Genomic DNA, 26744 nt, shown 5'->3' on the forward strand with positions numbered 1-26744 from the left:
GTCTTTCATTTCGCTCAAAGCGTTTCACAATTTCATATTTTTTTCTCTATCGACAGAGGCGGACTGGCCCGGGAAATCCCGGTGTGCCGAAGGCCGGTGTGATTTTGGCCATAAACCGTAGTATGAGGCCACTATAAATTTTCAAGGGTAAGAATGTTTGACTCAGTCCGCCTCTGTTTATCGATATTGCTTTTTTCTCTCTCTCTCTCTCTCTGAATCTGCAGTGTCTTCGCCAGGACGCTTCCTTTTCACACCTTTTAAGTAATATTTTACTAATATTTTTTACTAATTTTTAGGGAATATTTTACTAATTTTTAGGGAATGAAGCGCAATTACAAAACGAGGAGGCACGCTTAATACACATAAACAAAGCTGCGCTCGTATAGCAACTGAATAAACAACACCGTAAAGGCCGAGATACTATTAACACCCCACATTTTACTAAAGCACATTTCTGGGTTACTACCATAAAACAATAAAAACAATTTCCAGTTTCGTTTCTGCTAGTGGAATCTGTTATAAACTGGTAGTAAACTCGATCTAATTGCATTTGCGATTATATCAATAGCTGGAATTGTGTTGGTTTTTACGTTATTATGGTGAAATGTGTTTCCCCTTCACTGATATAAAACACATAAATACATTTTCAGAATCTTCCCTTCATTCCTATCGTGTTGCGTTCGGTTGGGGTGATTCCGCGTTCGACTGCCATTTCTTTTAAACACAAAGGCGAATCGTGCATAAGCGAATTCGGTTCGTGTTATATAAGATACTGTTCCCCTATTTATAAATCGTGTATGATCGAATTCGTGTAATGTAAACACGTGTTATACGAGGACTGACTGTACGGTGTTGTGTGAGGATTGCTGCAATTTTCAAACCATGTTAGAGCGAAACCGTGTTGTTGAAGTACGGTGTTATACAGGGGTTGCCTGGGTTGTGTGTGTGTGTAAGGGTATGATTTTATTGAATTTTTGGGTTTGCCTTTATTGTGTAATTTATATTTGTGTTAGACATTAAGGCCTAATTGCGCTGTGTAGCAATTTGGTGTGCTAGCAGTTGTCAGTTCACCTATAGATCTGTGTTTCAACATAGATCTTTAGGCAAATTTCTATATATAGAAATTACTGTTTTTGTTCTGGTAATATAAATTTTTCCAATTTTTGGGTTTGGAAGGGTGAATAGTTATGATTTCAGTACAGTAAGAGACCAGTGCACCTGGCCCAATGTAAGGAACCATGGTGTAAGGCAGGCAAAGGCCTAGGAGGGCTTTCTTCAAAATTTTTACTAGGGGAAAACAAAAGTATCACTAATATGTGGAGGAAAGGTTATGAAAGTATGTTGAATACATAAAATGCGTAAGACCCACACTCTGACTAGTGCTAAGCAACTAGCTAGGAGGAGGTAACGAAATAAAATACACTATTAGAGAATGGTAGGTTAAGTAAACAATTTTTTAAATAATAATAATGGCTTTTTTAATATAATATGTAGTGAGTTAAGTAAAAATTAAAATATAAATTGCTCTTCAGTCCCATCCATAAAAGTATTTTTTGGATTTAAGATTTATATTTAAGATATATAAGTCATAAGATTTATTTTGCCTACCAACTTCCGTCTACCACCAAATAGTTTTGCCACATTTCTCTCCCCCTCCCCACCAATTTCATATATGGGTGATTCTTGATTTGCTCCTTGGAAGCAAGCAGCAAAATTGATATACTCTAATTATAACCACTCTGTATATGCATACAGTATAAACAGCATGTTTCTAAATTTGACTGGCAAAATTATAGGGATAGTTATATGTCCCAAAACAAGTAAAAAAGTTCATATAATCATATCCAGAAATGCTATTTTTTTTTTTTTTTTTTTTTTTTTTAATTATAGCCCATTTTTATGTGTTTGAAAAGTGATAGAATACTTTTACAAAAATCTAAAATATCACATTAGCATTAGTAGAGGCATATGATGCAAGAAAGCAAACTTATGCAGCATCAGCCAAAAAAAAAAAAAAAAAAAAAAACCTCCCACTTCACCCCTCCATTCATTCCAAATGCCTGGCCAGCTCAGCCTGAAATTTACAACTTCCACAACAAAAGATGGAAGCCTGTTCCACCAATCAACTACCCCCTGGCTAAAGGCAAATTTCCACACATCTATTCTACAACTATCTTTCCTCCATTTGAATCTATGCCCCCTCAGGTTCTTAATCTGAGCAAGAGGAAGTATCCAGCATTCAGCTTGCTCAACCCATTCAAGGCCTTATACACCTCAATCAGATCACCTTGCAGGTGCCTACTCTCCAGGTGCTGCAATTTACAGAACTCAAGCCTTTCTTGGTAAGAGCATCCCTTTGTTCCCCTCACCAATCTTGTTGCCCTTCTTTGTACTCGTTCTAGCAACTCTACATCCTTCCTAAGGTGAGGCCTTACCATTGCCTTGTACAACAGGATAATCAACTCCCTGTCCCTGCTAGCAAAATTCCTATATATCATTGACAAAACTCCATGACCTGCCCTGGCAGCCCATCTGCACTGCTCAGCAAACTTCATATTTGACTGCACAATTATCCCCAGGTCTTTTTCACTTTCCACTTCCTTGAGTTTAGTACCACACAGTCGGTACGTTTCTCTTGGGTTATTGCTACCCATATGCAGTACTTTGCATTTGTCAATGTTGAACTTCAGTTGCCACTTCTCAGCCCATTTACCCAACTTGTCTAGATCCAGTTGGAGTCGCATACTGTCTTTACTGTCGTTAACAACCCTGCCAACCTTTGTATCATCTGCAAACTTGGACATTACCTTCATCAATGTCATTGATGAATACACAAAACAACAATGAGCCCAGCACCTAACCGCGGGGAATTCCACTAATAACATTTGTACATGAAGAGCAGTGTCCATTGATTACCACTCTCTGTTGTCTCCCACTCAATCATTCCTTTATTGAATGTAGCAACTTACCCTTAATGCCATACCTCTCCAATTTGTACAGCTGTCTTCCATGTGCAACAGTATCAAAAGTTTTCCTGAAATGCAAGTATATGATATCAAAAGTACTTTTGTCATTCATTACCTTTCTATCCAATCAAATTGGTCAGACAAGACCTCCCTTTAACAAACCATGTTGTGTCTTAACTGTTACTGCAGTCTTGTATAGATGATTTTGCAATGTTTCTTTAACCAGTGACTCCATTATTTTCTCTGGAACACAAATTAAACTAACATGTCTATAGTTACTTGTGTCGCCTTTTGAATCCCCTTTGAATCACATTTGGATCCTGCTGAATTAGTGGAAGTATCTGTTGGAACACATGGTTTCAGCATTATGGGATCCTCACTTATTTCGGTGTTCTGGCAGTTGATCATCTGGCTGCAATATAATATACTAGGAGAAATATATTGGAAATGGTGGTACTTTGTCATGTCCAATGTAGTCCCCTGATTTGAATCCACAAGCCGACCGGGCTAGCCGAGTGGGTAAAGTACCTGCCCGGCAACCCAAAGGTCGCGGGTTCGATTCCCGCCTCGGGCTTGGATCAAAGTACTGCAAAAACCTTGGGAGGTGCAATATGGCCACATAAGCCGATGCGCCAACAACTACCAAATCAAAAAAAAAATCAGAATCCACAAAATTTCTTTTAATAGGGACACCTTAACACTCTGCTGTACAGACAGTTTATAGAACATGAGGAAAACCTGTCTCCCACATTCACGATGCTTGTAATTCATTTCAGAACTTGTTTGGAGTTTTTGAATGTGTGTGCCAATTGATGTCAGTTCGATACTGACTGTGCTGCCTAGTTTGAAACAGCACCCGAAATCTGCATCAAAGAGAGCTTATTATACTACTTATTATCTGTTATAGAACATGAGGAAAACCTATCTCCCACATTTAAAACAAATTTTTTCTCATCACTTTTCAAACCCAGGGCTATAACTAGAAAAGGATATGTTTGTACGAAAATTGTTTACTTGTTTGGTTATGTAGAACTGGCCCTTAATTTTTGTTAGTATGATTTAGCATTCATCCTGTTTCTGTCTATTTATGTATATAAACAGAAAATTATGTATTTATATATTTGTAAAAAAAAATTGAATGGAATTGTTTTGGTTGCATTATAAGGCACTGTTACTTGCCCATTAGTGTTCAATCACCTTTCTCGAAAAATATATGTATGTATATTATTTTAGTTCAATTTTAGTTTCACTAGTAGTTTTTGTTTAGCAATTCTGGTGAATAAAGGCAAAAATAGTAAAGAATTTAGCGCAGAAATTGGACACCCTTACTCTTAGTTCTTGTAAAATATCCTCCTAGGCTTTCTGGGAGCCCAGAAAGCTTGTGTATAAACACCAACTTCCTATCCACACTAGTGATAGCCCTGGAAACTGCACGCATATTTGTTAAGAAATGGTTCTGTAAGAAAAGAGTTGGGTTATCAAGCTTATTGCCAACGAAAGACAAAAATAATAGAGGAGCTAAAATAGATTACAAACACTCCTGCTTTCAATTTTTATTTAGTTAGAGGTGTTGAGAATGTTAAGTATTAGCATGTTATGCTTAGGAAAAGAAATGGTATACAGTTTTAAATTTGGGAGTTATGTTAGCATTACAGTCCATCCATGCAGGTTAAGGTTAATTATTTTATAATTATACTGGTATTTATATGGGAAATGACATCTCTTATTGAGATAATTTCCCATGTACAAGATTGTTCATCCGAAATTGCAGAAATCAAAATAACTGATGGCTCATATGAGTTTTAGTTCAGAAAGCCATTACTAGCCAGCACTGCTCTGTTTAGATTCTTAACCATGTATATATGAGTGTAATCATTCAGAATGTTGCTTCAGTTATATTATATTGTTTTGGGGGGTGCAGTGTCACTTAACATGACTGGAATTCTGAAGAATTTATGATATTTTGATAAAGAATGTCATCAGCCATATTTAGTAATCACATAAGCTCAGATCACGATTAACTCAGATGTGTATTACTACACACCTGCATTGATCATTCTTCAGCTACATTAGGCCTAATCAACCCCACGTAGTGAAAAGATCAGAGGATGCATCTGGAAAGTCTCGAAGCAGAATCAAGTGGTAATGCAGCCAGAGGTAAAAGAAATTTGCTCGCTATCTAGCAAAAAAAAAAAAAAAGTGGAGCTTTTAATGAAGCTACGATATGTGTTGAGAATGTGTCTCAACTTCATCAAAAGTTTGGTGTCGGATGAACAATGTATGATATAAAAGGTCAAAAGGAAAAATTTCTTTTTTTTTATTTTTTTTTTATTGAAGGTGCTTTAGTATATTATGTCTGTGCAAGTGTGTTCATTGGCTGATTTTCATGTTGTGTTGGCTGAAACATCTAGAATAACTCAAAGGGGGGTAAACCCTATTCATTCCACCTGAGATTGGCTAACTACAACCTCAAACAGCACCCTATTTAACAGTCCACACCACTGCTAAATAGGGTGCTATTCTTGTATTCTATCTTAAACTCCTGTGTTCTATTTTGTAAACTCCTCCCCACTCCGAAGCAGCCATCCAGGAATATAAACATAATATTTATTTATTTATATTCTATCATAACTTCTGTTACTTTTGCATATCTTAGCATTAATGTGTTTCTGACCCTGGTTCCCTTCTTTATCCAACTATTTTCTTTTAACTAAAGTGCCCACAGTTTTCAGGGCCACCACTAGCATGGATGGGAAGATACAATCCAGGAAAGTGTCTATAAACTTCATTCTACTTAATTTTATCAGTTAATTTCAGTACCCCAGACTGATTTGATTGAAGGGGTGCTTATTTTTATCCTTTCACCTTCATTCAGAAAATTACTAGATACAATCCACTACTAGTGAATTGGCAATGAAACTTAACAGGTTGAAGAAGCAAAGTAATATATTCAAATATGATGCTTTATCTTTGCTGTACAATATAAGTTAAAACGATATATACAAGTCAGTTGATTCTTAATGATAAAATTGTATTAACCATGTCAAGCGTGTGTGTGTGCTTCATAAAAGGTGAGAGTGGAAATGTTTGAAAGGAATAGTAGGGAAAGAGTCCCAGATCAGATTAATGCCATAAAATTATTGATTAAACATTACATCACTCTGTAAAATAATTACAATAGTATGTAAGATAAAGGATTTGAATAGTGCTTAAAGTACAATATTGTTCAACAAAAGCTGTACCATATAGCCCTAAGGCCAAATTAATATGCTTACAAAGTTAGCCTTTTGGGCCAAAAAGGAAGATAAGATTTTAGAATATGCATTATAAAATGTATATTTTATAATGAGAGCCAACCATAAATTTCTTGTGAGTTGTGATGTATTTGATATATACCTGTGGAAAAAAAAAAAAAAAGACTGCTGATATAAGGGGAAAGGTTGTAAGAGTAAGGAAAGCAATAGCACCTCAGTTTCCCTTGAATTACTCTAATAGATAGGTATAAAATTTAGAGTTAGAAAGCAAAGAAAATAGCTTCTAATAAAGGTACTTCGGATATACCAGGAACGTAACTTCCCGACCCTTTAGTAAGTGATCCTGGTATTACAGTAAGAAGTAAAGGATAGTCTGCATTAGGTAAAACTGGATTATGTTGTTTCTTTATCATAATCCAGTTTTACCTAATGCAGACTATCCTTTACTTCTTTATTTTTTATTTTCTTCATTTGTGAATATTTCAACCAAGAATTTGTGTTTCCACATCAAGTTCTTTCGCAATCATCCTTAATACATGCCTGTTTTTTTGGAGATTGCTGATATAATGCATACAGTTTTTTGTTTTTTTTTTTTTAAATTATTACCTGTATGCCATTAAAATTTAGAACATTTCCTACACAGTGAAAGCCTCGACAAAGTTTCAAAATCTGCCAACATTTCATCTTCGTAAAGTTTATATAATGTCTTAGTTGCCTTGGAATCACTCGGATATTCAGCTAATGTGACCACGTAAACATAGCTGGAGAAATTTACTGGAAGGCATGAATCGTTCACTTCTCCGAAAAACATATACCCGTTTGTCGGAGTAAAGGGGAACCACAACACAGGTTGACCAGGAGCTATTATCCGTGTCGGGAATCTTCTTAATCCTCTGACTGGCAATGGAAAGCATATTGACTAGCACGACTTCTTGGTATGTGACTGCATAGGTTTTACGGACACCACTAACATTGTGAAACGGTAATCCCTTTCACCCTTAATTCGCACTTTCTAATTGCCTAAAGGCCAGAGGTGAGAAGAATGCATACAAAGTTGTCTCTCCTAACCTGTTCATTACATGGAAATTTTCTTCATTCAACAGAAACCGTTTTAAATGTAATTACCAAGAGGAATTCAAAAAAATTTGCTATAAAGAAGTTGGTTAAATAGAGGTCCGACTGCAGTTAAATCAAAAATGAAGCAATTTTAAAATACGTAACTGATCGACTGCACTGTTAAAATGCTGGGGATGGGGCCACCACTCGTGCCACTGTAGTTTCAGCTCTGGATACTCGATAATTGCATTCAGGATTTCATTTGTAAAATAAATGATCATTTCAACAATGGGCATGCAAATTTTCAAAAAAAAAATAACAATGGGCTCTCGCGAGCCCACTATAGCTCACCGCTAGTTGGCTCTCATTTTCTGTATTATTTGCTTCTAAGCTATCTGTCGGTCTAGCTGTTATTTTGCCAGTTTGCTGCTAAATTTTAACATTTGGATAATTTTGGATCATTTGGACCTAGCTAAACTAGCAGATAACAAACAAACAGATAGCCTTCACCAATTATTGATTGAATGTATTTAATGGTGCTAGCCCTCATAAACAGTGTATTATATGATCAATAATTTGCTCATTATCATCATTTTATTTTACTTTACTTGCATTTATTTAATTATTAATTATTTGTTTATTTATAGGGTATAACTAAATAAACTAACTCAGGCTATCTTAAATCTTTTGGCCATATGGCTCACCAGGTATACATTTTATAATGTATATTCTAAAATCTTATCTTCCTTTTTGGTCCAAAAGCTCACTCTGTATGCATATTAATTTGTCTTATCTTACATACTATTGTACACACACACACACACACACACACACACACACACACACACACACACACACACACACACACACACACACACACAGAGGCTGCGAGTGACTATAGCGATTTCTAAGTGATATTAAAGCGATTTTCTCAAAGAGTGGCTGATAATTATAGTAGTATCCTTCATTTTTCACAGTTATTTAATTTTGCTGTTCTAAAGTAAAGAATGTAGCATACCTAACAGAAGGGAAAGACACCTTTCTTCTTGTACATAGGACTATTTATTAACGCACTAACTACTAATCTTCCTTTTTCGCTTGGTCACTGGTGGCACCGCTCCTGCCTCCACGTGGTGGGGCTGGAAATCTGGGAGAAGAAAGCCACCCTCCCAGGGCAAAAAGGAGCAAAGATGGACAAAATTAAACAGTCCACTTATGGATCTTTTGATCCAGACTTAGATAAACATGATCGAGATCATGATGACACAACATCCCATGCTAAACGACAAAAAAAAAAAGAAGGAATGGATAATACCGTACCTCTCTTTTTAATTCTACACTCCTCCACAGACCAACCATTGAGTAAGCTTTCCCCGTTTTTGATACAAAAATGTCTTGAAAATGTGGCCGGCCCTTCAAAAATGGTTAGGCGATTGAGATCCGGAGACTTATTAATTGAAATGACCGAGCATAGACACACTGAGAGACTGTTAAAAGTATCTACCTTTGGTGGAATTCCCACGAAGGTTACCCCACATGCCACCTTAAACTCCTCTAAAGGGGTAATATCAGAGTGGGATCTTTTAAACGTATCGGAGGATGAACTTGTCCAGGAACTACAAGATCAAAATGTGGTACACGCAAAAAGAATCGTCATCAAAAAAGATGGAGAGCCTGTCCCTACTTGGACAGTGATACTCACATTTAAAACACCGAACCTGCCTACCACCATAAAAGCTGGTTACCTTAGGTGTCCACCACCAAATACAGAGGATACGGAAAGGTCACCGCATATCCCGGAGCAATATGGCCTTAGTTGCTAATGCTTCTAAAAACCAAACAAACAACAACCTTAGGTGTCAAGTAAGACCTTATATCCCGAACCCAGTCTGGTGCTTTAAGTGCCAAAAATTTGGCCATTCGCAAACTGTATGCAGGGGAGTTCCTGTCTGCCCAAATTGCGGGTCCTCAGATCACAATCAGAGTGACTGTTCTGCTGCAAAAATGACGTGCGCGAACTGCGAAGGTGACCACCCGGCATATTCCAAAATTTGTGAAAAATGGAAAACTGAAAAAAAATATAGTAAAATACAAGGTCGAGAATAAAGTCAGCTACCAAGAAGCAAGAAAACTAGTTTCACCTACTATAAACAAAAATAGTACCTATGCTAATGTAATAAAAAAAATACCAAACAGTCTCCACTCAAACAGATGTCACAGTTCCCATTACCAAGTCAATTTCTGATTGGGCTAGAACTGTCCTCTCTGAACAACAACCAAGTGTGCATAAATAACAACCCAAACTCTCAGACCAGGCAAATAACACTCCTTTGACAATACCAGCTGCATCTCCTCATATATGTGCTAATGCATCCAATATTACAAACCCAAAATCAAAGAAAAATACCCAGGACATAATCATGGATACAGATGGCATAACTATACATGAAGAACCAATTTTAGAAATCTACGCTGAAGAAGAAATGGATACTGGTCGACCAGTTTTCAAAAAAGACAAATCAAAATTGGAACGTAATAAGCCTGTCACCTTCAAAAAGCAGTCAGATACAACTCCATCAATTAAACACAAATAATGGCCTGTGCTTTTCAATGGAACTGCAGAGGCTTTTGTTGCAACAGAGATGATATCCATGATTTAATTAACCGGTATTCTCCAATTGCTCTTTGTCTTCAGGAAACTTACCTAACCTCGCAAATTTCTCCTTCAATAAAGAATTATTGCCTTTATTGAAGAGATTGTAATAGAACAAATGCTGCCTGTGGTGGTGTAGCAATCCTAATAAATTCAAATATCCCAAAACTAAACATATTCCACTTCAAATTGAAATAGAAGCTGTCATTGTTCATATAACTCTCTGTATTTCAATGACAATCGTCTCAATTTACCTACCACCAAACCATACTTACTCTTTAAAAAATCTTGAAGATCTCTTCATACAGATACCTCCACCCCTCTGCATATTAGGGGATTTTAATGGGCACCACCCCTTATGGGGCGATCCTAAACTAGACAGACGGGGTCGACTAATTGAAAGCTTTCTAAAGTCGCAAAACCTTACCATACTCAATACTGGTGCACACACTCACATACAACTCCCAACTGGACACACCTCAGCAATAGATCTCTCAATTTGTTCTCCAGTGCTGGTCCCAAGCATAGAGTGGCATGTTTCAAATGATCCTATGGGCAGTGATCACTTTCCAATCATATGCAATTTTTTAATATCAAAGACTCCTTCAAACAAACCCCCGCAGGAAATGGAAATTTGTTCGGGCAGACTGGGCAAAATTTCGATCATCGATCTCTCTTGATGAGAAAAAAATCCAGCTCCAGAATATTGATAATGTAACAGATTACATCACGTCACATCTTCTAAAAGTGGCCAAGGACACAATACCATTATCAAATCCCCCTGTTCGCAAGCATTATAATTACTGGTGGAATGCACAAAAGCAGAGAAAGCAAAAATTAAAGCCTGGAATTTATTTCGGCGATGTCCAACCACAACCAATCTCATTAATTATAAGAAGCTAAGAGCAAAAGCACGATTTGTACAAAGGCAAGCCAAGAAAGAACCCTGGACCCGTTTTGCATTGACCTTCAACAGAAACACTGATCCGAAAACTATATGGAAAAAAATTAGAAGTTATCTGGTAAGTTTCCTACTATACCTTCTCCAATCCTCTCCTGGAAAGGGCAAGACCTATCCAGTCCCTTAGATATTGCTAATGCTTTGGGCAGTACGTTTGCTGAAATTTCAGCAGCATCTGCCTATTCTACATCATTCAAACGAATTAAAAACACCAAACAAAAACATGCTATTAACTTTCAAACTGCCCGCCTTCTTACATATAACAAACCTCTGCAATACTCTGAACTTTTGCATTCTATTAGAACAGCCCACAATGATGCTGCAGGGCCAGATGGGATTTATTATGTCATGCTACAACATCTTGATGACAAAGCTTTGCGCTTGCTGCTGGTTTTTTACAATCGTATATTTTCAGAAATTTTTTTTCAACTTCCTGGCATCACTCTACTGTTTTGGCATTTCTAAAGCCTGGGAAAGATCCAACCAACCCCCATAGCTATAGACCGATATCTCTCTCAAGCTGCCTCAGCAAAATCCTAGAAAAGATTGTCCACAGAAGATTCGTCTGGATCATTGAATCAGAACATCTAATGAGCCATTGTCAAATATGGCTTTCGTAAAAATAGGTCGTGCTTAGATCTTATGGTCAAGGCTGAATTCGCCATTCAAAATGCCTTCGTTAAATGTGAACATCTTGTAATGGTTTCAATAGACATAGAGAAGGCTTTTGACACCACCTGGCAGCATGGCATACTTGGTGACCTATACGCCCTTGGTCTGCGGGGCAGCCTTCCTATATTTGTTCAAAACTTCCTACATACTAGATCGTTTCAAGTTCAGTACCAACATGCCCTCTCTACAACGTTCATGCAGGAAGGTGTTCCACTAGGATCAGTACTGAGTGCTACTCTATTTGCTCTTAGAATAGATTCTATTACAAGACAGCTTCCAAATACAGTCGAGACTTATCTTTATGCAGATGACCTTTCCATCTCCTGCCATTCCCAAAATATGAGGTCTATTGAACGGCAGCTTCAGATATCACCTAATAAAATACAACAGTGGTCTATCCTCAATGGCTATCGGCTCTCGCAGCAGAAAACAGTTGCTATCCATTTTTGTAGGCAGCGCAAACTTCATCCGGATCCCGAACTTCAAATTTCTAATGTCTCCAACCCAGTCACTAATAATATCAAATTTCTAGGATTAATCCTTAACAACAAGTTAAATTTTATAGACCATATTAAAAATGTACGTACTTCCTCTCTAAAGAAGTTAAAACATACTCAAAGCTTTATCCGCCCAAACATGGGGTGCAGATCGTACTTCTCTGCTTCAGCTATACAGGTCATTAATCAGATCCCGCCTTGATTATGGAGCGCCCATCTATGATTCTGCCAGAATGAGCGCATTACGCTGGCTTGATCCCATTCAACACAGTGCTTTGAGGATTGCACTTGGTGCTTTTGGAACGTCGCCCACACATAGTCTCTATATTGATGCTCACGAGCCCCCACTATTGTTACATAGAAAAACACTGTTACTGAAGTATGCTGTTAAGATACAAAGTTGTGCCTTGCATCCCATTCAGTCATACTTGTTCAATCCACCATTAGAAAACCTCTTCAGAAATAAACCTAGCATAGTAAAGCCAGCTGGTCTTCGCCTCCTTGAACTGATGGAAGTTTGGAATCTTTCCGTTCATTCCGTACAACAGGTAGCAACCTGCTGTCAACCACCATGGGCTTCTCTTCCTCTGGTGACTTGTGACACATCTCTGCCAATGGGGAAAGGGTGTTTTACAAGCATGTAATGTCATACAACTTCATGCAGTTCACACTCAAAGATATAGTGATTTTTCCCCAATTTATACAGATGGCTCTAAATCTAATTCAAACGTTGGAGTAGCTGCAGTGTTTCCGAATACCGTTATTTTAGTATCCCTTCCATCTGAATTCAGTATCTTTTCAGCTGAAATATATGCAATTAAACTGGCCTTACAAAATCTGTGCTGATCGATCTTTAAAATCAGTTATTTACACCGATTTGCTTAGTTCAATCATGGCTTTATGTAATTTCTCAGATAAAGTTCACCCTGTTATAGACGAAATACAAAGCATACTACTAAAAATTGAAGAATGCCATCAACAGGTCATCTTCTGTTGGATTCCAGCACATTCTGACATTTTGGGCAACGAACTGGCTGATAAAGCTGCAAAAAATTCAACTAGCTTAGACTTAACTAATATCCCTGTTCCGCCATCAGACTTTGCATTAACTATTCAAGCTGCATGCTTGTCAGAATGGACAACAATCTGGCACTCTCAAACAAGTAATAAACTCTTTCAATTTAAACACGATCCGAAAATTTGGCGCTCCAGTATCCGTACATCAAGTTGAGAAGTAGTCCTATCAAGGGCAAGAATAGGTCATACCCATCTAACCCATCTTTATTTACTTAGAGGAGATGATCCACCACAGTGTCCACATTGTTATATAAATCTGACTGTTAAACACATATTCATTGACTGCCCCTACTATAGACAAGACAGAACATCAACCCTGCTATCACTTGTAAATCTTAATAAACCAATAACTTTAGAGAATCTCATTGGTGACAAGGCAAATATTTTCGAATTTTTCAACTTTCTGAAGCAGATTGGACTTTTTAATCTTTTCTGATTTTATAAAAATTTGATTTCCCTATATAAAAAATGAATAGGCGCATTATAGCCATAATAGCTTATGCGCCATTAAACTCCCATAACAACAACAAAAACACACACACACACACACCTTCAAAAGTAGTGAGGTGTGGTTCAGAATGTAACATTTATTTATTTTGTTTACCAATTCATATTAATATGTTTTGTCCATTGACTGTTAAGGAAATTGGTAAAAAACTTTTGATAGGTTTTCCACAAATTTCTAATAAAAGCTTTTACATGTGACACTATTCTTATTCAACACACCAGTGAGTTCTATGAGTGCAGATGCCTACTTGTACATGCCTGAATTTAGTTCTAATGCATCCCATGGGTATTCAGTTGTGTTGTGATCAGGACTCTGTGATGTCTACTGCATTAAACCGGGGACCTAATCTACAAAGTGTGAGTCTCCGAGGCATGTTTAATATATGGACTATTAATGTTGTTGGAATTGTTTCCATAATATTTTCATTGTGAGCTCAGGGTGCAACATTATTCAGCATGAAAATAGAACTCAGCATTCACATTTCTATTTACTATGACTAGTAGGCACAAGCTGTACCTCCTAATCCCCTCCCAAACCATAACACTGCCTATTTGCATGCTTCACGGTTGGGACAACACATTCTGGCTGGATTCACTTGCTCTCCATACATTCTCCATACCCATTCTCCTTGCATTCTCCATACCCATCAAACACATTATTCCACAATACTGCTTTCCAGTAAAATCAGTAGCTCAGCTTTACTGTCTCCTGCACCATGTAAATTGATACAGTACATCGAATTTGATAATCAGTGGTAAATGGCATGATATCAGTAGGGACCAATGGATTTGGTTTTCGCAAAACCTATTAACCCCTTATGTATTTTGAGCTTACTTGGTTATTTCTTTGCTATAGGTTTAGATTGATTCTTCTAAAACTCTGCCACAGAGTAATCATCACTTCATCAAGGTGATGATTATCACCTTATTAGTGCAACTGCGTTGCATACTTCTGCATGAAATTCACCTTCTTGCAATTAGAGGAGTTTTCTTTTAGTTTTACTGATTTTTACTCTTTTTTTTAGTTTACTCATTACATTTAGTAGGGTACTGTTTTGGAAAGTGCACACTTGAGTAAATTTTAGTGATTTTTAAATATACTTACTAACTAGTATCTTGGTGAAATAAATGTTTTTCTTTTCAGAATGGTTCAGTCCCATTCACCAAAACAGACTTTGTATTCGCTTGGACCTTCCGAGAGTGTTCTGCATTATACTTGTTCCTAAGAGCACTGTGTGAGCCAAGAATTCGTTGGCGGAAAGGATTATACAGGCTAAGATGGGGTGGAATAGTTGAAGAAATGCAAACTAAGTTATAGTATTTAGTGTACCATAGGAATCAATTGTCCACATAAATGCAGAAATGAACTTGAACAAGTGAATTTCAGACTCTTATCCTCATACTGTTAAACTGTGATTTAGAAGGGACCTGAGTAACTGTTGGTGGAACGTAGAACGTTTTGTACATTGAAGGTGTTATTGTTACTAATTTTTCAAGACTGATGAAAATGTCAGCAGTGATAGTTGAATTGTTGTGAACTATGTTTGAGATTCCTGCAAAAAATGTCCTTTGGTTTGAAATGTTTCACCTGTAGTAACTTAAAACTTCAAAGAAGTTGCTACATAAAACATCATTCTGCAACATTTCCTTGGATATACTCAGATATTCATACATGTAAGTTATACTTATGCATCTTTTGAAATTAGTAACTGGAATCATTTTATCATTCTTGGAAGATCATTTGTCCTCAAGATTTGTTGCAAATAAGCATGGTTTTTGAAATAGTGTATTGGGAACATATTGTAATATATGTAAATTATTATCGAGAGGTGTGTGTGTGTGTGTGTGTGTGTGTGTGTGTGTGTGTGTGTGTGTGTGTGTGTGTGTGTGTGTGTGTGTGTAAAACGATGCACATCCTACCTTTCTTCCCCTTCCAACTTTTGAATTATAGAAATAAGTCACTTTTAAGGGCTGATTTTACCATATATATATCATAGAATATTTGTTAAAAATTTAGATGACAAAAAAAAGGAAAACTGTTGATCAAGGTGTTTCATTATAAGATACAACATTGAATAGCACTTAATAGCAACAAAATGTCTTGCTGGTGCTACCAAAATATCTAAGAATTTTTATGAAATTATTGTGAGAGATAATAACAAATAGAATAAATGGATTATTTTTTTTTCTTGTACATCTTTCTCAAAAAAAAAAAAAGAAAGAAAAGAAAAATCATTAAAACTTAATAACAATTGCTTTTGACTTTGATGTAAATATATATATTATGATGGTGTGATTAAATGTTCACTGTGAGAATAAGTTTTACCATTAGATTAGAGGTGTTTAGCCAATAAATTCAGGCTGTTTGATATTAATGTTATCTCTAATCTAACAGAATTACTGATATCTACATGTAGTTTTTCATTTGGATTTTAAATATTTCAAGATTTGTAATTACTGTATACCGCTATACATATTTTTTTTTATTATTATTATTATTATTATTATTATTATAGATATCTAACTCCTGGAAATATTTGTTCTTAAATTTCAATATAGCTTTGTAGAACAACAAATAATTTTAAAAAAAAATGTTTCTTTTTAGTATATATAGTTAGTGTTGCCATTGCAGCTTGGAAAATATTTGCTTATTTTAATGTGCTTCACACTTCATGTGTAAAGGAATTTCACAGCAATCTTTTCATCTTGCACTAATAGATCGGACAATCCCATATTTGTAAAAACCAATATTAAAATATTGATCTTTGAGAAAAATTGATAGAAAAAGTGTACACCTTATATATATATAGTCTTTGATTTTTTGACAAAGTAGTAATTAAGAAATAAAGCACTTACCTGTTAATCCAATTCCTTCTTCACCAAATAGTGTAAGATGGGGTTTTGGTCCCCCCCCCCTTTTCTCTCTCTCTCTCTCTCTCTCTCTCTCTCTCTCTCTCTCTCTCTCTCTCTCTCTCTCTCTCTCTCTCTCTCTCTCACTCTCATAAGAAGGGGGGAAGCATAAAACTAATATTACATAGCAGACATTGGCAACCTGTTCATATGGTTTTGTTTTTAAATAAACACTAATATAAAACAGTAGCTTTTGATAACTTTTATTGTATATGTATTTTTAAAATTTCAGTAATGCTTTGTCTTAATGTTTGAATACAGATAAACTAGATTCCCTGAAACTGAACCTTAATGTAATTGCAATTTAAGAGATATGTTTGGATTTGGTTTAGATAAAGTCAGCTCTGAATGTTTTTGCACTTTTATATCTGAAAACAAAATTTGTATGAAATAGGACAAATGAAAGAATGGTTTGGGAAAAAATAGTAATTAAACAGAAATAATTTTTAAAAAGTTAGTAAAATAACAGTAGAAAGTAATTATTTTTTTTTTACCATTGTGTTTAATACTACAGAGTGAGTGGATAATTATTTAAACAGATATAGATAAGGTTTAAATAAGGGTCAGCATCTTTTATATGTTAAACTCTGGAAATAATTTTGCAAAGATTTATAAAATTGTTGAATTCCACAGTTGTCGTTAATGCATATATTAGGATTAGGCTCATACTAGTTGTAGTACCAGGTGTAATAAATATTTGGTTGCAGAACAGTCCCATATCCACCAATGAGGGAGGAAAAAATATAACAGCATTATTAGAAATCTTTACTGAAATAAAATTTAGGGCTAAAGACTCAAACCACAATTTACTAGATATACAAGTTAGGGCAATGCATCAGTTCTGTATGTAAATCACTGAAGTTGGTGAAACGGCATTGTTATTGTTACATCTCATTGTAGATACCTTCACACGTTACCTGTCGTTGGGTGGGTTGGGACCTGGTGGTATCTCTAAAAATATTTACTTAAAGTCCATATTGGATAGGTAAAAAATTAGAGAATTTACCTTGTGATTTGAAGTCAGGCTATTAAAAAATAAAAATAATAAAAAATTACTGGCAAATCCCCAAAAAAGGCTCAATTTTGTCTATTAGAAGGACAATAACAAAAATAAAATGTACTCTGCATATATTAAAATGATTGAAATTTATGCCGCAAGAAATATGTTACTTAAAAACTGATCCATTTATATTCACTTAGAAAAAATGCTCTTTCTCCATAGAGCAGCACACTACAGCATTTTCTCCATAGAGAAAATGCTGTTGTGTGCAGTTTTTTATATTGTGATTCTTTTTACATATGTTTCCATTTCTAGAGTTAGAGTTGGTATATTAGTTTCAACTGGATTTTTACTCTGTTGCCACTGTTGAGCATTGCATTGAATCCTTGCTGGCAACTAATGAGAGCTACCAGACTTGTTTCCATCTGTTTCTTTGCTTCAGATGTGTAAATATCCACGTTTCTTATACATGAATAACTGGATAAATAATTTTTTGACTGATGATTGTTTTGTTAATTAGAGATATTTTCACCTGGCCACAGGTGTGTACTATATGTTCAGTTGAAACTTTGCAACCATCACAATCTTTTTGCCATAGAGATACAAGAACTTTTACGACACAATGTAGTGATAGAGTAGGTTACTTACAGATTCTCTCTCTCTCTCTCTCTCTCTCTCTCTCTCTCTCTCTCTCTCTCTCTCTCTCTCTCTCTCTCATGTGTTCAGGTAAAATAACATTGGCATTGTGATTACTAGAAACTCACTTTCCATCCATCTGAATTCTTGACAACTGTTGAATTGCCCTTTTATAAACAACCACAATAGAAGTCTGTTTTTCACATTTTCTCTAATGAAATAGGCCATAACATTTTTCAACATGATTTGTTCCAATGACTATAAGCTACTTCCTTTCAAAGATACCCTATCATTAACACTAATTTGCATTTGCCATCTTTATAGTAGAGGGATGGGGCATATTATAGCCACTCATTTAATACATTTGCTGGTAGCAAATATGTTGCACAAGAATATATAATATCAATATATATTAGCAGTATATTGCTAATATATACTGATACTAATAATCGTAGTTTATTTAAAAACAATTTCATTCAGCTTGGATATGTGAAATTGTGTTTTTAATCTACTTAGTTTAATATCAGTTTAATTGTCCTTGATTCTCCCCTTAGTATACAGATATGTTGTGCAGAAGGAAAAAATCCAAAGAAAAATATTCATAAATGTGCACACACTGTAAACAGTTATACTGTAGGAATGATTTATCACCACTAAATGACCACGTACAGAACAGTGTGTGGCCTCTGGGTATGCTAACAATAATGTTATCACTCAAACCAATATTTTAATAAACGGTGTATTAATTATAAAAATTAATATGAATAACATTCGATAGAACTGTATAATAATATAAAACAAAACAAAAATATAGAAATTTTAATTATATTTCATGGGCTCATTAACTTTAGTTAAATATAATGATCTCTCTCTCTGACACCTAATAATTTCACTTAACCTTATGACAAAATTATACTCATATCTTTTGGGCTCAAATGATGAATGGCAAAGGAGGAATAATTTTCTGGGTGACAATAAAAATGATCCATTGGAAGTAAAATCTAGTAACAAATAACCCCAAACAGTTTTTAACAGAACCCATAAATTCATGATTGAACATTGCCTGTCTTGGTATTCTGACAATGGAGCTTAACCCAGTCTGTCTGCTGAGTGATTAACTAATTTCTGGATTTTGTGATACCAACACTCACATCATCAATAAAAAAGACTACATCCCTTTTTTTTTTTTTTTTTTTTTTAGTGCCTCCTTTGTTCTTCTTTTTGCATTTCATGCACTCCTTTGATCCACCTTTTTTGTTTATTATTCATATTTTTCTGTAACCACATCCCCCTATTTAAAATCATTGACTCCATTTATATGGTGTCACTATCTGATTGATGTTTTTATTTCTGCAGACTATCCCAGTTCAAACTCAGCAGCCTCACATCTTCTCTTAATACTGCAATAACATTCATTTCTTCAGAGAGGTCATTAGTATGTAAGCCTAACACTTCTGCTGCTTTCTCCAACTTCTCTGATGTTTTTCTCTTAGCTCAACAACCTGCACAGTTGCCTTTTTGCATTATCAGCAGTTTGCTACTAGCAAGTGCAAGTGAATATGTCCAGTAATGTGAAACAGTTGCATTTCTGCTTAGCCATATAAATGGAGAGGAGTAATGGTTAAGTGTGTGTATACTGATCATCATAAATATAATAATAGAGAAAGGCAATTTGATGATTTTTTTTTTCCCCTGCATCTTATCTGTAATGAGCATTATGCAAAAATATAGTTTTACAGAAATATGTATTAGCTAGTTAGTAATATTTAGATATATAAAAACAGGAAATATTCACATATTTAGTTGTTTAGAATTCATAGTCTAGTATTACTCTTGTTATTCCATATGTTTTCTTGCTGTTTGATCTCTAATCACTTCTCAACAGCATTTATGATATGGATTGCCTTACTCAGATTCTTACAGCTAAACTTTGAAATTCCTTAGTGTTAATATACCTTAGTTAAAAGGATAATTGATTTTATGCTTAACGGCCCATTAAACTCATCCATTCTGCACTTAATTCCTGATAGTCTGTTCAGTTTAATAGCAAAATAGATTTATAATATCTATTTTGCTATTAAAAAAAACTAATAAGTATGATTAGCACTAATTGTGAAAATCATTCAGTATTAATTTAGATGGAAAGTGTAATGAGAGTACCTAAACGGTTTCAGATTCACATACTTTAATTTTATGGGCCTTTCTCTTTGAGCTGTTATGAAAGCTGTTCAACTAGTCAGTTATTGCTTAGGTTAAAGATAAATTTAATCCTGTAAAGCAGTGTTTCTCAACCAATGGGTTTTTTGTGTTGGATTTTGAAAAATTAAGAAGCCAAAATGATAAATACAGTAAACCCTCAATTTAACAGACTAACAAGGCAGAAGGGGTGTCTGTTAATGCTGAAAGTCAGTTAAATTGAATGTAACCTGGTGGGGGGGCATTTTTTATTGTTTTTAATGTAAAAATAAAAAAGCTTTAATACAATATACAGTACTGTACTGTACTGTATAAAATGTTGCAATTTGGTCTTTGATTTGTGGATATCAGAAAGTTTGTTTTTATATGCCATAAATTTCACAAACACTTGCTACTGAGATGCCTTGTTCTAATTTCTCAATTAGCTCTAATTTCTGTGCCACATTTAAGTTCACACGCTTTCTTTTACTCCTCTATCATTTGATGCCATTTTAAATTGTAAGGATTGCAAAATTATTTAATAAATAAAGTCACAATTCAGAAACACACTGTATACAACCTGACCGCACGAAAACATAAGGCAAACTGAGACTGAAACAAAGCGAGTTGGTAGACCTGCAGTTTAGTGTCCCGAGTCACATTCAGCTCGCAAGTCACTGCTTGCCCTTATCTATTATCTGTAATCTGGGAAAACGGCTATTTGAACACGTTTTCAGAAAGAATAAAAAAACAATTTCCTGAATTTGATTATAAAAATAAAAGTAGTTAATTATCAAAACAATAATGGAAATAGGTAAATAAATGGAAACAGTGTTATTGTTAATTAAAAATTATTAATTTTTAATTAATAATAACACTGAAGTTTTGTATAACCTAAAAAAAAAAATGTGGTCGAGATTAATATGTACATTACTGTATTATTATTTGTCCGGTCCGTTAAATCGAGGGTTTACTGTACTTCTATTTCTGTAAACAAAACTTCTAAAATGATGGGTTGCAGATAGGTAGCTAGTGCTGTTTTACAGTTTAGGTGAATCTGATTATAAAAATGTTGAAACACTGCTGTAAAGCATATTAAGTTCTGTTTACTTCATGCTAAAATGTGTCCCATGTAAAAAAAAAATTAAGATCTAAGTTTATCACGTATATTTCCTTGTTTCAGAAAGAAATGTAGCTTATTCTTTTGTTACTCCTATTTTCATGCATATTAAATGCATCGTGGTTAAGTACATATGTAGGCTGATAACGCTGCCGTTCAATATGATAATGGATATAAATATTCATATTTAGTGTCCTTTACTTGTACAGTAATAATATTAACAGTATGGTGGTGGATGTGGATATAGGTCTGTCTTGTGTGGCTTTTAGTTTCATAGCCAGCCACTTACCGTGGTAACAATGTATATGCACACACAGTCAATTAAAATCTGAATGATTGAGACTACAGATAACTGCTTAGCTACTTGGTAAAATAATCTAAGCATAATACAAGATTGTTGTTTAAATGTTTGTCATTAACTAATATAAGAGACTGTCTGTGTATATGTTGTAGGCATACTTGAATTTTTTTAACAGTAAAGAAACTTGGTGTAATATTTTTTGTCATACATGGCACTGGTTGTATTATATTTTTGATGTATGACTATAGAACACCAGTAGAACAAAATTAACATAACAGTAGCATGATGAACTGTGAAGACAGATGGCAAATGATTTTTTTCTGTTTGGAAATGTTGTATTTTGAATTACAGTTTTTAAAATTAAGATGCAAATAAAAATGAGTGTTGGGGGATGATTATTGTATTTCATGCAGAGAGAGAGAGAGAGAGAAAGATTTGTTGCCATGTCTGTTTTGTCTGTTTTTATAAGATGTTCTGTGTTACGCATAAATGTATCAAGTAAAAAAATGCTTTTGAAAGTTCTGTTGTACACCATTATCAGGTATATCTTTTCATCTTGTCAGTTTGCATTAGTGGTAATTGTATCACTGGATAATATGAATGTAACTTTTTTATGCACGAGTTTGTCTAATTTTATTTGGTCATTATTAGTGCAGTGTAGCACAAATATTATATATTACAGCTGTTTATATAATTTTTATACATCTAGTCAAGGAGTTCTGTGTTCTGTTCTGTTCCTTTTTCTGTTAAGTATAGTATTAAGGATAAATTTTTGCTGTTCATTAAGGCAGTGAAGTTATTTATTAAACATTGATTTTAATTAACTGTTGAACTTGATTTGTCAGATTTATTTATTCTGTTTGAGTTGTTCGGGAACAAACAACTTCTTGTTAATAGCATGGTCACTTTTAACCAGATGTCTTTAATTATTTCTTTCTACCATAGAGGAGGGAATTTTGACCCATATAGCTATTTTTTTTTCTCTCAAAGCAAATTATAAAGTATCCGAAGATTCAATATTTTGGAAAAGGCAGATTCTCTTACTTACATATGCATGAGAACTGACCCGTAGTTACTTGTTCACTTTTAAACATCTTAGATTTATTTCAGAATACTATCACAGTAGCTACCGTTTAAATGAAACAATTTTTTTTTTCTTGTTTATTTTAACTGTCTTCTAAAACTTTCGACCTTTTTCTGTCTTCCTTTCTTCTTTGCCTCTTGGTTGGTCTATGCAGTAAAAACTAACAACGGCTGTATGTGCTCTCTCTCATTTTTCCAAACTTTTGTTTCTGAATACCCCTTCTATAATAAGAATTATTAAATTAAAAACAGTTTAGTAATTAATGAATTTTAGAATTTTAAGATAAAACTTTTTTTATATTAGCTGTATTTTATATTAGCTGTTACAAGTACAACAAATAAGTCAAACAAATTTTATGCTGATTTCAAACGGGATTTTCCACATCTTAAGATAACTTGGTGTATCCAGTATTTAATGTCTTTCATGTGATGAAAGCTATTTTTTCCACTATTCAACATACTACTTACATTCCTGTTTTGTTTTTATTTATTTATTATTTTTTTTTAATTGCTTGAAAGTAGCTTTTAATAAAACGGGATTATGAACTTTCTTCATTTTAGGAAATAGTACTTTATATAGTGTATAACTATATATAGTAATTTAAGAAAAATTAACAGTCTTTTGTCTTAATTAAGAATGGATAATTTTTGTTCCATATACTTTTGATATGTACTGTATAAAAAATAAATGTGAAATTTAATTGATAGATGAAATGTTTAGATTTTGTTACAGTGCAGAAATTTATTAAGTTTAAAATATTTCTCCTCATAAGAACTTAAGTATCACTTTCCACAATGATATCAGTAATGATCTGTTCACTACTAGCCATAAGTTTTCGTAAAAAGTACATAATGGTTTTTAAAATGTGTCACTGATGAATACTTCTGTTTTCGTTTTGTTAAAGTTCTCCTTTATTTCAAACTATGTTAAATTTCTAAATGCCCTCTTATACTAAAAAAAAAAAAAAAAAAAAAAAAAAAAAAAAAAAAAAATGGTATGAACTTCAGGATCATGGAAACTGTATAGCTGAATGAGGTTTAAAATGCTAAATGCATAATATTTTCTTTTTGTACTTAAAATATTTTCTGCTCACTGTATGCCTACTTTTAATGGATCTTTCTTGGAAAATATCATGAATTAAAAATTTTTATATGGATCTTCAAAAGGGTCAAACGATGCACATTATCTTGAAGAGAGCACAAAATGTGATCTTTGCATTCCTAAAAATTCTGTTAAGTTGAAAGGGAAAGGAATAATTCTGCTTAGTCTAGTCATAAATGCTCTCAAGATTTCATTTGAAGTTACTGTGAGATAATAGATAGAGTCATTATTAAAATATCCTTTATTTTTTCCATGTCAGATTATATTATCCAAATAGGTTTTTGTGCTTCTGATTTTTTAGAACACAAGATAAGTATCATTTAATGTATATCAGATTAACAATCTGTCCACATGAGTCAATTGTTGAATTCATTATTTTGATATAAACAGTTGAGCTTTTAGTAATACTTTATTTTCGTTAATGGGAATACTAACAAAAGCAGCTGTTATTTATAAGATGCCAGTGGGAGCTAATCATGAAGAAATCTTGAATTATTGTTGTACATTTTAGATATTTCTCTGTTTTATATTTTTATTAAACTTTAATTGTAATTTTAAATGTTTTAGACAGAGGAAATGGAGATGGCCTTGAAATTTATTAACTTCAGAAAAAGTGCTAGTTTTTCATTTTAAAGGATGGCTTGTTCTTGTTGGTCATGAAGCTATATTTTTGAGAACTGACCAGCTGTCAGATTATCCAATTTATTTTTTTAAGTTGGCATATACTTCCTTTGCTTCTTATACTTAGATGAGTCATGATATGAAATATACACATACAGTAGTTTTCAAACTTTTTGCTTAATGCGAGCATTACATTTGAACAATTCCCCTGAGCCAATGTATATATATCAAATGAAAGTGTTAAACATGGAACAAATACAAAACCATAAACTATGTCAAATTGCTGCAGTTACTACTTGCTTGGTTAGAAGGTGGAGGCTGCATTCTTAAATTATTGAAATAGCAAACGTTAGATTATTTTCACCTCAAAGATGATTACAGCACTCATCTTATTGGTGTCATTGCATTTTGATATAGATATACCAAAACTGTGGTAGAAGCTTCAGACTGGGGTTTAGTCTTCACTTTATGAAAGGTGTATAAGATTTCTATCATCTTTTCATCTTTAATAAATGTACATTCTACAGTTCAGCTGCAAATGGATGTGGGTGGACATCCTCAGAAATTTAGACCCACAAATTCTTTATTACTTTTGAGATTAATCAAATTGATAGGTATGAGTGTTTTAATTTCCTTTAATTAATCATGGATTCAGAGGGCAAGCTTTTATATTTCACAACTTGTACTGTCTTCTCACTTTGTAGTACGTATAGTTCAAGTTTCCATGCTGATGTTGTTTCTCAGTGCATGATGCAATGAGTAAAGTCTTCATCACATAGTTTCTTACACTTAAACTGAGAATCTTATTTGTTTCCTGCCATAGTTCCAGATTCTACAAACTATTTTGATCTAGAAAATATTCTTAGGTATGAAATTATTAATTGCACACTTGACAGCAGTTCTTTATAAAAGTGATTTGCAAAAAAATTTAATTAACTTTACAGCAGTATCCAAAAAACACAGTAACTCAGGTGATCTGTGCAATATCTATTGAATCATCAAATAACTGCTTTGAATATTGGAATTGAATTTTCTCCATACATCTATTCCTGAAATCAGCAACTGTCTTTCCTTGATTTCAATTTATATCTCCTTAAGTGAGTAATTTGAGCAAGAGGAGGAATCCCATCAGCATTGAGCTTGCTCAAACCATTCAAAGCCTTAAACACCTAATTGTGATCATCTCACAAGTGCCTAGTCTCTAGATGCTGCAATTTGCAGAACTGAAGCCTTTCTTGGTAAGAACACCCCTTTGTTCCCCTCACCGTTGCACTTCTCTGTACTCGTTCCAGCAGCTATACGTCATTTCCTAAAATGAGGCTTCCAGACCTGTATGCAGTACTGAAGGTATGACCGGACCATTGCCTTAAACAAAGGGATAATTACCTCCTTATCCCTGCTAGCAAAATTTCTGTATATCATCCACAAAACCCCATGAGCTGTCCTTGCAGCTTGTGTTCCCTGCTCAGAAAACTTTATATCTGGCTGCATAATTACCACCAAATCTTATTCATTCTTCACTACCCTGAGCATAGTACCACACAGTTGGTACATTACTCTGGGTTACATCTACCCATATACAGTACTTTGCATTTGTCAATATTAAACTTCAGTTGCTACTTCTCAGCCCATCTGCCTAAATTTTCTAGATCCTGTTGCAGTAGCATACTGTCATTAAAAAACCTGCCAACCTTTATATAATCTGCAAACCTGGACATTAATCATGATATACTTTCAAGGGTGCCATTGATAAATATAGAAAACAACAATGGGTCAAACACTAAACCATGGGGGACTCCACTAATAATATTAGTCCATTGATTACCATTCTCTGTCTTCTCCCACTCGAACCATCCCTTTATCCATAGTAGAAACTTGCCCTTAATGCCACACTACTCCAGTTTATACAGAAGTCTTATGTACAATAGTATCAAAAGGTTTCCTGAAATCGAAGTATATGGTATCAAAATTATTTTTTGCATCCAGTTCCTTTGTGACCACATTGTAGTATCCAATTAAATTGGTCAGACACGACCTCCCCTTAACAAACCCATGCTGTGTCTGAACCATAACTGCAGTCTTGTCTAGATGATCCTGAATTACTTCTTTAAACAGTGACTCCATTATTTTCCCTGGAGCAGAAGTTAAACTAA

General features: G+C 34.4%; 1 protein-coding gene across 1 annotated transcript in view; it reads left to right on the forward strand.

Annotated features, from left to right (window-relative positions):
- The window catches only part of GlcT (ceramide glucosyltransferase), a 199246-nt gene extending 184086 nt beyond the window's left edge, over window positions 1-15160 (forward strand). The window contains exon 9 of the mRNA XM_090371803.1: window positions 14788-15160. Coding sequence (XP_090227929.1) covers window positions 14788-14961 — 174 coding nt within the window. The 3' untranslated portion in view covers window positions 14962-15160. The remainder of the gene's footprint in view (window positions 1-14787) is intronic.
- Window positions 15161-26744: the final 11584 nt, after the last annotated feature.

Source organism: Mastigoproctus giganteus, chromosome 4 (genome assembly GCF_048544385.1).
Source record: "Mastigoproctus giganteus isolate SK-2022 chromosome 4, ASM4854438v1, whole genome shotgun sequence".
NCBI lineage: Eukaryota > Metazoa > Arthropoda > Arachnida > Uropygi > Thelyphonidae > Mastigoproctus > Mastigoproctus giganteus.